The 13,474-nt window shown below is 39.8% G+C and overlaps 1 protein-coding gene across 1 annotated transcript in view; it reads right to left on the bottom strand.

Moving 5' to 3' along the window:
- The window catches only part of HEPACAM2 (HEPACAM family member 2), a 34,448-nt gene extending 21,468 nt beyond the window's left edge, over positions 1 to 12,980 (bottom strand). The window contains exons 1-4 of the mRNA XM_056857807.1: positions 12,902 to 12,980; positions 11,753 to 11,755; positions 4,662 to 5,012; positions 755 to 1,039 (exon numbers count right to left, since the gene is read on the bottom strand). Coding sequence (XP_056713785.1) covers positions 755 to 1,039; positions 4,662 to 5,012; positions 11,753 to 11,755; positions 12,902 to 12,980 — 718 coding nt within the window. The remainder of the gene's footprint in view (positions 1 to 754; positions 1,040 to 4,661; positions 5,013 to 11,752; positions 11,756 to 12,901) is intronic.
- Between the last annotated feature and the right edge of the window lie 494 nt (positions 12,981 to 13,474).

The raw sequence follows: 13,474 nt of genomic DNA, 5'->3' as shown, positions 1-13,474 counted from the left end.
AGCCCTGTGCTAATGGAAAGTCCATCTGTTAGATCATAATATAATTCTTCTACCATATCAGTTAAGGCTTATCTATCTTGTTTTGTTGCTTTTCGTTATTTAATTTCTAAGCTTCATATTTGCTTAAATTCACCAGTTTTGTCAAGCTATTTTGGGATCTGTTTCAACCCCCTTTGGTCAACAAAGCTTCTTTCAAGAGTGGGCTGTGCAAACCAGTTTGCTTAAAGCTACTATAAACAAAGTAATTTTTCATAGCCCTTTGTCTTGTCAGTCAAATCTCTCCAGACTCCAAAATACTGCATATTCTTAACATTAACCCAATCAAATGTGGATCCAGATTATGCAAATATTTTACTACGGATAATCTTATTGATGTCACAGGTATAAATTTAAACAAATATATAAAGTTGCCTATACTGACTGTATGCATGAAACATCTGAGAAATAATGCATTATCATAACACAGAGTTTAGAGTAAAGGAGCAGGTGAACAAAAACGTTTCTATCCATTCTGTATAGATTCTTCATTTTTCTTCAGGTCTCTTGTGGGATACTTCAGGTCTCTTCAGAAATAGGCCTTCTGCTGTCTTGGATCTTCAGTCTGATGGTAGACATTTCTGTTTGGCGCCAAAGACTTATCAGTTGCCTACCTTGATACTGATTGTTTTATACCTGCTCATCCTCATTCTCTGAAATCAACTAATGTACACAACATTATAAATATGCAACTATGATAAATATCTCATTTACTCACAGTATATAGTTGGCATGATCATATCACTCTGCATGGCGCTGACAGAATTGGTGGCTAAACAGCTGTAGTTCCCAATGGCTTCTTTAACAACAGGGACAATAGACAGTGTGTCATGGTTTGCAGACAAAGAGTAGTTGGTGCTGGCTTCGATGGGATTTCCATTTTTCATCCACTGGTAGATGACCCGTGTGCCGTTTCTCACAGTACATTTCAAAGTAATGTTCCCCTTGTATTCTGCAACTCCACCAGAAGGTTCAGTGTGTACCACTGGTTTTGTGACAGGAACTGCAATATAAGAGATGTAAGAAGTTATGTCCAAGTTATTTCTATTTACGCTAGACAATTTGTAATTCTGTGGGTTTATTCCCAATAGGCTTATTCCCAGGAAAATGTTATTGGAATTGCAGCCTATATCACTTGAAACTGCAATTGGGTGCATCACTGTTGAATACTCTCTGGTGAAAAGAACTGCGGCAAGGAAAAAATAGCATGTGAGAGAAAAAGGTCCACCATCTATCATTGCCTTGATTTTACTGCACTCATTTTATGGTTGCAAGGAGCATTAAAAATATAACCCCCCACACCTGCAGTCTGAAACAATACACTTCATTCTACCAGCCCATATAGCTCTACCATCTTATTCCCATTTCCTGGAAGAGAAGAATGGTGCCTCTGTCTCCTCATTCTGTTGTATGTATAGACCAGACTTAAATCTATTCCTGCACAACGGTTGTATGGTATGAAACTACCAGTGATATGAAAGATTAAATAGGAGTTTCACAATAGATACATTTGTTGGTTCTTGTAGGTTATCCGGACTGTGTGACCGTGGTCTTGGTATTTTCTTTCCTGACGTTTCGCCAGCAGCTGTGGCAGGCATCTTCAGAGGATTAACACTGAAGGACAGTGTCTCACAGTGTCAAGTGTGTAGGAAGAGTAATGTATAGTCAGAAAGGGGTTTGGTTTGAGCTGAATCATTGTCCTGCAAAAAGTATCAAAGGTAATGTGCTAATCATTGTCCTGTAAGTATCAAGATAATGTGCTAATGAGGGTGTGGTATGTTAATATGGAACCATTGTATCCTGAAGTGATCTGTTAATGTGTGAAATCCAAAACTAATCTGCATGGCTATGGTGGACTGTAGTAGATTAGCTTTGGATTTCACACATTAACAGATCACTTCAGGATCTAAAATATTCAAAATCTGGAAAAAAGATATTTTAATTTTTTTGTGGGGTAAAGCAAAACATAGAATAGCATATAACAATTTGATTCAGTTAAGAGAAACAGGAGGATTAGGGTTGCCAGTTTTAAAAATGTATTACGAGGCATCCTGTTTTGTTTGGTTAAAGACCTGGATTATGCTAGAGAATTCCAAAATATTAGAATTAGAAGGTTATAATCTCCGCTTTGGCTGGCATGCATATTTGTGGTATGAGAAGGAAAAGGTAAATAGGGATTTTAATATTCATATAATTAGAGCAGGGATATTACAAATTTGGAAAAAATATAGAAGGATTTTAGAAAAAAGGACTCCGGGATGGGTTAATTCAACAGAAGCTCATATGAGAAGAGGATTACAGCTGAATTTAGATATAGATATGTATAGAAATATTATTGACTGGAAAGAAATGGGTTTTAAAAAGTAGGGAAGAATTAGATATAAAGGACTGGTTTGTGTATTATAGGTTAAGATATATATTTAATAAAGATAATCAGCTTGGATTTAACAAAAATAAATCTGAGTTAGAGAAAGTATTAAATAAAGGAAATAAAGGACTGATAGGTAGAATGTATAAATTACTAATTACGACCAATCTAGAACAAGAAAGAATTAAACCAATTATGATTAAATGGATGAAGGATTTAGGATTTAATATCAATTTGGATATATGGGAAAATTTATGGAAGAGAGAATTTAAATTTACAATAACCAATGAAATCAGAGAAAATTTATATAAAATGTTTTATAGATGGCATATAACCCCAATTATGATATCCAAAATGAATAGTGGAGACAAGGGAATCTGTTGGAAATGTGGAAAGGAAAGAGGAACATATATGCATGTATGGTGGTTATGCGAAAAAATTAAAAAAATTTGGAAAAAAATATTAAGGGAAACAAATAATTTGATTAATAGTAGAGTAAAAAGGAAACCATCATTTTGCTTATTGGGAATCCCACCAAAAATATATCTGACCACGATAGGATTATCTGTCAATACAGTTTTTCTGCTGCAAGAATTGTGATAGCCAAAGTATGGAAACAAGTAAATAAACCTTCAATCATTGACTGGAGAGAGAAATTATGGATGTATATGAGGATGGCCAGGTTAACGGAATTTCTGCATGGAAAGGATATGGAAGAATTTAAAAAAACATGGTCTAAGGCCACCTCATATTGGGTTAAGTTGGCAAAAATGGACTTTACTTTATTCATTAATGAGATATAGAAATCAATTTTTTAACAATTGTGATTTATAATATTAATGGATAAAATAAAACTGTTAAGACACTTCTGCAGAAGTCGGGTGAAGGGTCACTCTTTAGGTGGGTGGAGGGGAAAGGGTATCTTTGTTTAACATTATAAATTAGTGATTATGAATGTATTAATTATGGTACATGAATACCCTTTTACAATTTTTTGTATTCTTTTTTGTATTTGTATTTTTATTTTTTTGCTGTATTTGTTTGTTTTTATGTTTCTTAAAGGAAAAAATCTAATAAAAATTAAAAAAAAAAGGAAAGAAAATACCAAGACCATGGTCACACAGCCCGGATAACCTACAGGAACCAATGAACTCTGACCGTGAAAGCCTTCGACAAGATGCATTTGTATTTGGAACATTTGATTCCAAAAGACTATCAAGAGACTGGTTTGCCAACCAGCCTCTTGTCTTTCAGAAACATTGGTTCAGGCTTGAGGCCTTCAGGAATCATGCAAGCTTCTCTTTATCTGACAACTTAAAGTCATGCTGACTGCCGTTTCACAGAACAAGATAAGGAAGGAAGGGAATCAACCCAGGTGCCGGTTAGACCATTAGGCCTAGTGGTTTCAGGCCAAAGAATCCATGGAGGGAATTTTGCCTACACATTCCATCTCATTAGTGCAAGGACTCATAGGTGAGAGAAAGTGTTTGCTTAATTAGGCCCTGTACAGCTGCAGAGTACATGGTCTCATGATGGCAATACGCCTGATTGGTTTAGGTCACCTGGTTAGCAACAAACCTGATTCGTCAAGTTGGTCAACATACATTTGATTGGTCAACTAGAATCATGTCAACGTGGGTGGTTTGGCATAAAGGAAGATCTTTCATTCTAGATTTTGCCCTTTGTCTGGATTATATTTGTCTTTGGGTCACCTCTTGATTCTTGACCAGATGGGCCTTGCCAGCCAGACACCTGTTTTGTACTTTGAAACTCTGTTGGACACAGTGTTGCCAGGTAACATCTGGATTTGGAGAACCAATACTTGCAAATGTGCTTAGGTTAGATATTTAGCTTTTATTATTTTATCCTTGCTGTTCACTGCTCTTATATTATATATTCCTGCACATTCCTTTAATAAACTTTATTAATTATATTTTGGGGTGTCCTTGGGTTTGGGGGCTTCAATATAAATCCATTACTCTAGCTCTATTTGCTGCAGCTACCAGAATAACTGTTTTGGGAACTCATCTTGCAAGTGTCCCACCATGCAGGGCTGACTTCTTGATTTTAGACCGGGGGTGGGGGGTAGAGGCTTAGTCCTTTGGTTTCTGGCTGGTGGGTTAGTTAAGGGACTGGTGGTAGCCCATTGCCCTGGGATTGTGAAGATACATACTTCAAGACTTTGTGGTTCTGCATTTCACCAACCTGTCACCCCTTAAGGAAGTCTATAACTTTTGACTAACACCATGTTACTTACCATCAACAGTAACGTGAATCTTTTCACATGCTGATATTCTCCCATTTCCAGCGATATTGATTTTAACAGTATAATTGCCTTCGTCGCTAAAATGTAAAGACTTTATCAGTAGTGATGCATTGGGAGGTGTAAATGTAAATTTGTGCTGATATTCCAAATCTGAAACTACAGTCTGATTTACAGACATAAGCAGGGATATGGTCTGCGTTGATGGCCCTTCAAACATCCATGTTATTTGAATATCGGAAACCATTATGTTGAAATGATATGCAACTGATAGCTGGAGTGGCTGCCCTTCAATGCCGTGGATCATATGTGATGGTACTGTCAGCTTTAATGCAGAACAAACACCTGAAAAAGTTAAGAAGTTAAGAAAAATTTAAAATCTTAATTGAAAATGAGCAGAACAGGGTACGTTTTATGCATCGTTGTAATAAGCAAATCCTAAAAATGCTGTGACTGCCAGTATTTTAAGTATCAGTATCAGCCAATAACATTCTTTTTTCCATTCACCTAAATTACTGGATATCTCAGTCCCTCTTTTACTTTATGCAGATAACTCTTTTACTTTCCTGAACTAGGGTTGGTCTTCTTCGAGCACTGAAAAGGTTCCATACTTATTGCTTGCAGGATAATTAATGGGTGGAAGATTTCTCAGGTTTCCTCGTTTAGGTATTTGTCTTATTTCCTTCCACCTTTTCTTGAAGATGTCATAAACAATTTGCCACTCAGAAGTCTATGGCTACTATGAAGGCAGTTTTGTGGGTCCCCCCCCAATTGGGTACCTTATATTCCAGGTTTTTTTTCTAATAGGGCACATTATATTCCAGCAGCGTAGAGTCTTTAATTCAATGGTGATTTCACATCTTTTGTATGGTGTCCCTATATGGATTTCTGCTGTAGACAATTGTATAAATAGAGTGTAGTTCTTGGTCCTTCGAGCAATTGGAGGGCTCCCCAGGTGTGTTCGCTATGAGTTTGATCTTAGCTCAATAGAAGCTTGTGCCTGGGTACAATGCCTTTAATTTCTGGTTTCATCTATTTTTGAGGCTCCTGAGGATAGCTTGGTAAACTTAATCCTCAGAGAGTCTTATAAGGCTCCCTGGCTCCAGCTTTTTGAAGAGAAGTTATCACTTGTAAATCTGAAGGTGGAGGACCTTGTCTCTTTTTCTGCTGATCAGTGTAAAAACATGTGGCCAAATTGATCTATGCTAGAGATAAGACTTACACTCATTATGATGCTCGGAGGACATGTTCTTCACTTGCCCAGGGCCTCTTATCTAAGGGTAATCTTCCTTCCAATTTCGAATCGCTGGTTATCTAAAGTTATGCAGAACCTTTATGCACTCAAGATTTAATTGCCCCCTTTCAATGGATTTGCTGAGCCGTCTGCTAAGGATCCCTTTTCCAGATCGGCTATGCCCCTGTCCTCTTCAGTTCATGGACTCCTTGGTCCATATCCTTTTGCAATGTCCTTATGTGTGTCAACTTATGGTACAATGGATTATGCCATGTTTTAATAAATGGTCCATGTTTTCTCAAGCAACTTCAGAGGAAAAGGTCAAATTCCTCCTAAAGGGCTCAATGTACTTATTTTGGTGCTCGTTTTTTAGAGGCTGCAGAGAAGCATCGAAGGGTGGTGTTTTTAGGTATGGGTCTTATTTAGGGTTGCCAGGTGGAAAATTATGAAGTAAAAAGTGCAAATGAATATATAATCATCAATATATCTAATTCTCAACATGGCCAAATCTTTTGATAGTTAAATTCAGAGACTGGAGTCATGAACAGATGAGACATGTACTAGTCTTAAAAGAGCCTCATGTTTGCAGAAAAAATTGAAATCTAAAAAACAAAACAAAAAACATGGGGGGGGGGTTTAACCCCCAAATAGTAGAAGAAGCATCTGTAGCTTTAAGAAATGCCCTCTCAGTGGTCACTATGGAGGTTGTTAAGCAACCACAACAGTATTACCGGCCTTGAAGCATTAGTTTCTGTCAGTGAAGGACTGGGGGAGGGAGCAGGGTTATTTCCAAGAGTTGTTTTGGTCTTTGAGGGAGGACTCATCGGGGGAGGTCCAGTAGCAACCACCAGGTGAATTGCTACCGCCCAACTTGCATGACTCACTCAGGCCCAGCTGATTGATACTTAGGCTTGCCAACCTCCAGGTACTAGCTGGAGATCTCCTGCTATTACAAGTGATCTCCAGCCGATAGAGATCAGTTCCCCCGCATAAAGCGACTGCTTTGGCAACTGGATTCTACGACATTGAAGTCCCTCCCCAAACTCCGGCCTCCTCAGGTTCCGCCCCAAAAACCTCCCACTGGTGGTAAAGAGGGACCTGGCAACTAGGGTTGCCAACCTCCAGGTAACAGCTGGAGATCTCCTGCTATTACAGCTGATCTCCAGCTGATAGAGATCAGATCGCCTGGAGAAAATGGCCACTTTGGCCTTTAGACTCTATGGCATTGAAACCCCTGCCCTCCCCAAACCCTGTCCAATGATTTCTTGAGGTCAGTCTCTCTGTGTTGCGTATCAGCAGGTGAAATTTTATCAAAGTGACCTCCAAACGGAGCTCAAGCTGCTTTCTGCTTCTATATCTGCCTTTAAGTATTAGTAAGCACAACACCACCCTTGTTGACTGGAAACATTGTGCAGCTTTTGTTTAAATAAAAAAGTGACATCATATTTTCTGTTTAATGCATAAACAAAAAAGCTCCATGGTTTCATTTTTATTTTCAAGGTGTTTCAGTGCATGTCTCAGTAGCCTGAGTTTAATCCTCCATTGTTTTACGTTTTTATCAGCAATTACTTCCAGCAGAGTAGATCCTCAACTAAAAGGGCTAGAGGCGTACATTAGGGTTGCCAACCTCCAGGTGGTGGCTGGAGATCTCCTGCCATTACAACTGATCTCCAGCCGATAGAGATCAGTTCCCCTGGAGAAAATGGCTGCTTTGGCAATTGGACTCTATGGCATTGAAGTCCTTCCCCTCACCAAACCACACCCTCCTCAGGCTCCACCCCAAAACCTCCCGCCGTTGGCAAAGAGGGACCTGGCAACCCTAGTGTACCTCCCAAAAAGAAAAGAAAAAGAAAAAAGAGCTAGGAATCCAGAGGAACTAGTAGATCACAGCAACCGACACTTATAATATCGCTGCAGTATTCTGCAACAGCAATTTTGATTTTTTAAAAGCCAGTAAAAAGCCCTCCAGTGGTACGGGGGTGGGTGGGGAATGGCAGCTCTGAAGGACTGATGAAAAGTGAACGGTACTACCATGGGTAGGGTTGCCAACCTCCAAGTGGTGGCTGGAGATCTCCTGCTACTGATTTCCAGCCGATAGAGATCTGTTCACCTGGAGAAAATGGCTGCCTTGGCAATTGGACTCTATGGCATTGAAGTCCCTCCCCTCTCCAAACCCCACCCTCCTCAGGCCCCGCCCCCAAAATTTCCAGGTATTTCCTAACCCAGAGTTGGCCACCCAAAGCATGGGTGGGATCTTTAAAAATGCATACTTCACTGGTGCAGGGGAAAAAACTATATGTGGATATAGCCTTATACTGCCAAGGAGTTTAAACACACTATACCATTCTCTAGATTTAAAAAAAATCTATGAAAGCACTTTATTGTACACTTTATTGTAGTATTGTATTGTATACTTTATTGTATTATTTATCTTAGTGATGAAGCAAGATTCATCCACTGAAATGTTCCTGGCTGTGCTGTCAAAATCTGAAGGCTAAATTGCTGCAGTGCACTGAATAAAGGGTTTAACTTGATTACTGTTTTGAAGTTCTTCATCAGGAGTAGGTAGGCAGTGGACAATTGAAGAATTTTAAATATTTGTGCCCTGACCTGAATAGGCCAGGCTAGCTTCATCTTGTGAGATCTCAGAAGCTAAGCAAGGTTGCCCCTGGTTAGTATTTGGATGGAAGATCACCAAGGAATACCAGTGTCAACACACAGAGGCAATAGCAAACCAACTCTGAACGTCTCTTGCCTTGAAAACCCTATGAGGGGTTTCATAAGTTGGCTGCAACTTGATGGGGAAAAATCAACCTCTGTACCTGCTATTTGTAATATTCTAGGCACAATACAAGTTTCTAGATCTAGCCCATCAATTTGTGAACAAAATTGTGACAATATATAACAGGGTCTTATTAGCATCTCAAAAAGTGACTCAGGGTCATTTCCTCCCTGTTACATCTATTGTTTAGTAACATCTATTGTTACATCTATTGGTGGTAGTAAGACGCCATTTTCATTCAAAATTGATGACCTTGCATGCATATCTTAAAATTGGCTGAGACTGGAACAATTGCTATGAATGTTTTGGCTAGGATATCCTCCAAGGATGTGAGGAATCAAGAAGGCAAGAAGCCTGGTCTTTACCATAGAGTTCTGTGAAAATTCCTAGAGCACCACCATCAACACCTCCCCATTTTTCTCCCTCCTTGTTGAGAGTGGGAGACTGACAGCAGGGGTGGGTAGGGTTGCCTGGTCCCTCTTCGCCACTGGCAGGAGGTTTTTGCGGCACCGCCTGAGGAGGGCAGGGTTTGGGGAGGGGAGGGACTTAATGCCATAGAGTCCAATTGCCAAAGCAGCCATTTTCTCCAGGTGAACTGATCTCTATCGGCTGGACATCGGTTGTAATAGCAGGAGATCTCCAGCTAGTACCTGGAAGTTGGCAACCCTAGGGGTGGGAGATTGCTAGGGTTGCCAGGTCCCTCTTCGCCACCGGCGGGAGATTTTTGGGGCGGAGCCTGAGGAGGGCGGGGTTTGGGGAGGAGAGGGACTTCAATGCCATAGAGTCCAATTGCCAAAGCAGCCATTTTCTCCAGGTGAACTGATCTCTATCGGCTGGGCATCAGTTGTAATAGCAGGAGATCTCCAGCTAATACCTGGAGGTTGCACGTGGCTCAAAATAATAAACATCAATATCAAAAAACAACAATTGCGTTTGTCTTACTGTCAAATGTATTGAAAATAGACCACCAAAACAAATGAAAAGTGTGTCAAAAAACACACACAATAGCCTCGCAGGGCTAGCCTCGCAGGGCTTAAGGCAGTGCCAGTAGGCTGGAAATATAGGAAAGCCGAAGAGCTAAACAAAAATAAAGCCTCCCGGGCTAAATATAAACCAAAAAAAGATATGGTTATAAGCAATACACAAAAATAGTGGTGGTTGTAAGCAATACACAACAATGGTGGTATTACAATCACAATAGTAACAAAACAAAACAAATGAGGTCCAAGGTGGGTCCGTCGCAAAGACGCGTTTCGAATCTTCTTCAGTTTGCCGACCCTGAGGATTTAAAGGGACCATACCTTTCTTAGGAAACAGACATTTCATGCAATGTTATGAAACAACACTATTAACAACAATGTTTATCTAAGCAATTTTAAGAAATTAAAGGCTTTACAGGCTTACCAACCACTTTTAGAGTTACCACTATTTTCAGCATAGGTTCCTTCTTTCTCCAATACCTGGAGGTTGGCAACCCTAGGGGTGGGAGATTGCCCACCGCCAGTGGGCACATGGTAAGCCTACTTCTTAGTCAGCTGAATGTCGGGGTTAGTTGAGTGGATGATACTATCATGTTGACCAGTGCTGTTTCCCATCATGTTAGGCACTTAACCGTAAAAGGCTTTGCTATTTATTATTTTACTTTAAAATAGCTGTATTACTTATTTTAAAATAGCTGCCTGTCTCCAAACGTTTCAAGGCAGTTAACCTTCCCCAGATAGTGGGGGCAGGGCTGACATATCAGTATTCAATTAACTTGTGCACATATATGCCCTTTCTACTGTGAATTGAGGGGAAGCTGCTGTGAATACTCTGTTGGTGGTACAACTGTCTTCACATGGAGGGACACTGAGTGGGAATTCTGTCGGTATATGACAACTCTCTACTCAAGCATATGAAATAAAATTAGGGTTGCCAACCTCCAGGTACTAGCTGAAGATCTCCTGCTATTACAACTGAACTCCACCCGACAGAGATCAGTTCACCTGGAGAAAATGGCCGCTTCGCCAATTGGACTCCATGGCATTAAAGCCCTTCCCTTCCTCTCCCCAAGCCCTGCCCTCCTCAGGCTCCACCCCCAAAAACCTCCCGTCAAGGGCGAAGAGGGACCTGGCAACCCTAAATAAAATGCCAAGCGAGCTAAACGAGGTCAAAAACTCAGAGGATTTGCCCTCTACTTGCAAATGTGCCTGTGGGCTTCCTACACTATTTTTGCCAGCTCATGTTAATGCAGGGAGAATGTGGACGAGAAAGCAAATGTCTATTAAATCCAAGATAGTATTTACATTTATATTATCTGTACCACCTTTTCCTCCCCAATGGGGCTTACAATATTTTTCTCCCTTCCTCCATTTTATCTTCACAACAACTCTGTGCGGTAGGTTAGGCTGACCATGAGTGACTGGCCAAACGTCACCCAGTAAGCTTCATTATAGGGTGGGCATTTGAGCATGGGTCTCCCAGATCCTTATCCAACACTCTAACCGCTACACCACACGGCCTCTCCTGTTACAGGCCAATTTGAGCCAAAACTGATTGCAGCAAACTTGAACAGCCAGAAATTGTTCACAAACTGATTCTTCTAGGGGGATAAAAATAAAAAAGAATCTTGTGGGCACCTTAAAGACTGACATATTTACTGAAGAATCAACTTTCATTGGGCTACAATTTACTTCTTCGGGTTAATGAAGTAAATTCTCACTCAACAGAATTCTCAGTAATTCCCAGAACACCACAAACAATAGAAACACACACATAAACACCATTATTGAAGACTGATCTTAAGAGATTTTCATTACACTTTATCTGTGGTGTAGTTAGGCAATTTTAGACTCCAGACGTATTGGTATTATATCTCCTTTATATGGTAATTTATACTTCAGAAGCAAATATACAGCCTGCTTTTGTGGTTCCTCTGTTGAGCTTGTGAGTTGGGACCCTGGACTTCCAGTGTACAGTCTGGTCTATTTTATTGGAACCAATTCCGTTTTTAATGCTAAATATACTTTCCCTTTATACAAAACAAATTACAATAACTGTAAGGAGGATATACTTAGAACATGGATTCACCTGCTTTTTCTTTAATGAGAGTTTCTTCAGAGTAATCAAAAGTAACCCAAGCTACTCCCGCCTAGGTTGCCAACCTCCAGGTGGGGCCTGAAGATGTCCCGGAATTACAACTGATCTCCAGACTAAACAAATCACTTATTTTATTTAATATTTATTTGTTTAAAAATTTATTCCACTTCATGGAAACAAGAGACTGTTCCGGATAGAAACAAGAGACTGTTCTGGATTTAGAAAAGTGGCAACAAAAAATGGAAGAATACGCGGTGTTGGCCAGATTAACTAACATCTTGAAAGAAAGAATGTTTGAATATGTTTGTTTGTTATCCTTTGCTTTTGAAGATGCAAAATATTGCACTTCTGCAGGAGAAAATGGCTGTTTTGGAAGGTGGAGTGCATGGCATTATACCCCACTCTCCCAGGCTCCACCCTCAAATCTCCAGCTATTTCAGAACCCCAAGTTGGAAACCCTATGACCCTCCCAGCATGTTCCAAAATTTTGTCATGGACTAGGATCTGCTCCAGAAATGAAGCTATCAGCTAAGCAGAACAGAGACATAAATCCTTTGAAATAAATGCTACTTCTTTTAAAAAATAAGCCTAGAGCAGATCTTTGTGCTATGTTTTACTGACTTTTCTGGGGCTGCACAAACTACTCTGCGGCAGCTGGAGGAGTACTTGTAGCTCACTAGCTACCTGTTGCAGACTCCTGACATTTATTATGCTACTACAAACAAGTAGTTTTCTGAAGAGTAATGAAAACAGGAACGGATCTTCAAAAAGTCCACGAAAATATTTAGTACACCAACCATGCAATCCTAAGCAAAGTTACAGCCTTCCAAGTCCATTAGCACAACACTGGTTAGGACTGACCTGTAAAATTTCCTAGTGCTTTTCTAAGAACATAGAATATATACACAACGTCAATTAGCTAGCTAGATTTCTGCATATGCGTTGATTAACTTATCACCAATACCTAACAGCAACTTCTTTATGATCACCCCCCCATTTTTCTGTAGACATTTCTCATGTATTTAGCAACACAAGTTCCAGATAATTTTATATCTGTAATAATTATTCAAAATTATGAAATAAAATCTTACATTTGGTGGAAATACTAAAAAGAGCACAATAAGACTTGTCAGCTCTTACCTAAAAGCAGAACATAGATTTTGCATCGCAAGTCATAAAATGTTGAGCTAAGGGGCTCCATGTATGCATCCTGTCCCATGCAAATCCTTCCTTCTTTTTGGTGCAGTCGGAGCTTGGTCCAACCTCCGTGGGTTTATTTGCTAGGGAAATCAGCTCTGAGTTAACAGCCCCTACCTTGTCTTGCTTTAGGTGATTTGAATATGTGTATACAAAAGACAGAGGGAGTGGGAACACCTGTTGGATTAGTATTCGACATCTTCATTGCCTTTGACCCTATCATAATTCCCCGCTCCAGTATATTCACAGCAAACACAGAGCATGATAAATGGGGCATACAGTATGAATCACTCAGCACTGATAAAAAATAAATGAGCCCAGAACATGTGCAAGTTATGTACACCTTAATACAGAATACGGTGAAACAACTACATAGAAGAATATCATTGACACGCCAAACCCCAGTACATAAGCATTAGTTAGAAAGGGAAACATTTGGTTAGATCACTTCAATCTTTTCCATAAGGAATAATATTATTATTCCCTATAATGTATGAAAAATTAATTTGGTTCTTA

This window comes from Euleptes europaea, chromosome 11, assembly GCF_029931775.1.
Source record: "Euleptes europaea isolate rEulEur1 chromosome 11, rEulEur1.hap1, whole genome shotgun sequence".
Lineage (NCBI taxonomy): Eukaryota > Metazoa > Chordata > Lepidosauria > Squamata > Sphaerodactylidae > Euleptes > Euleptes europaea.
This window is presented reverse-complemented; position numbering and strand designations above follow the sequence as displayed.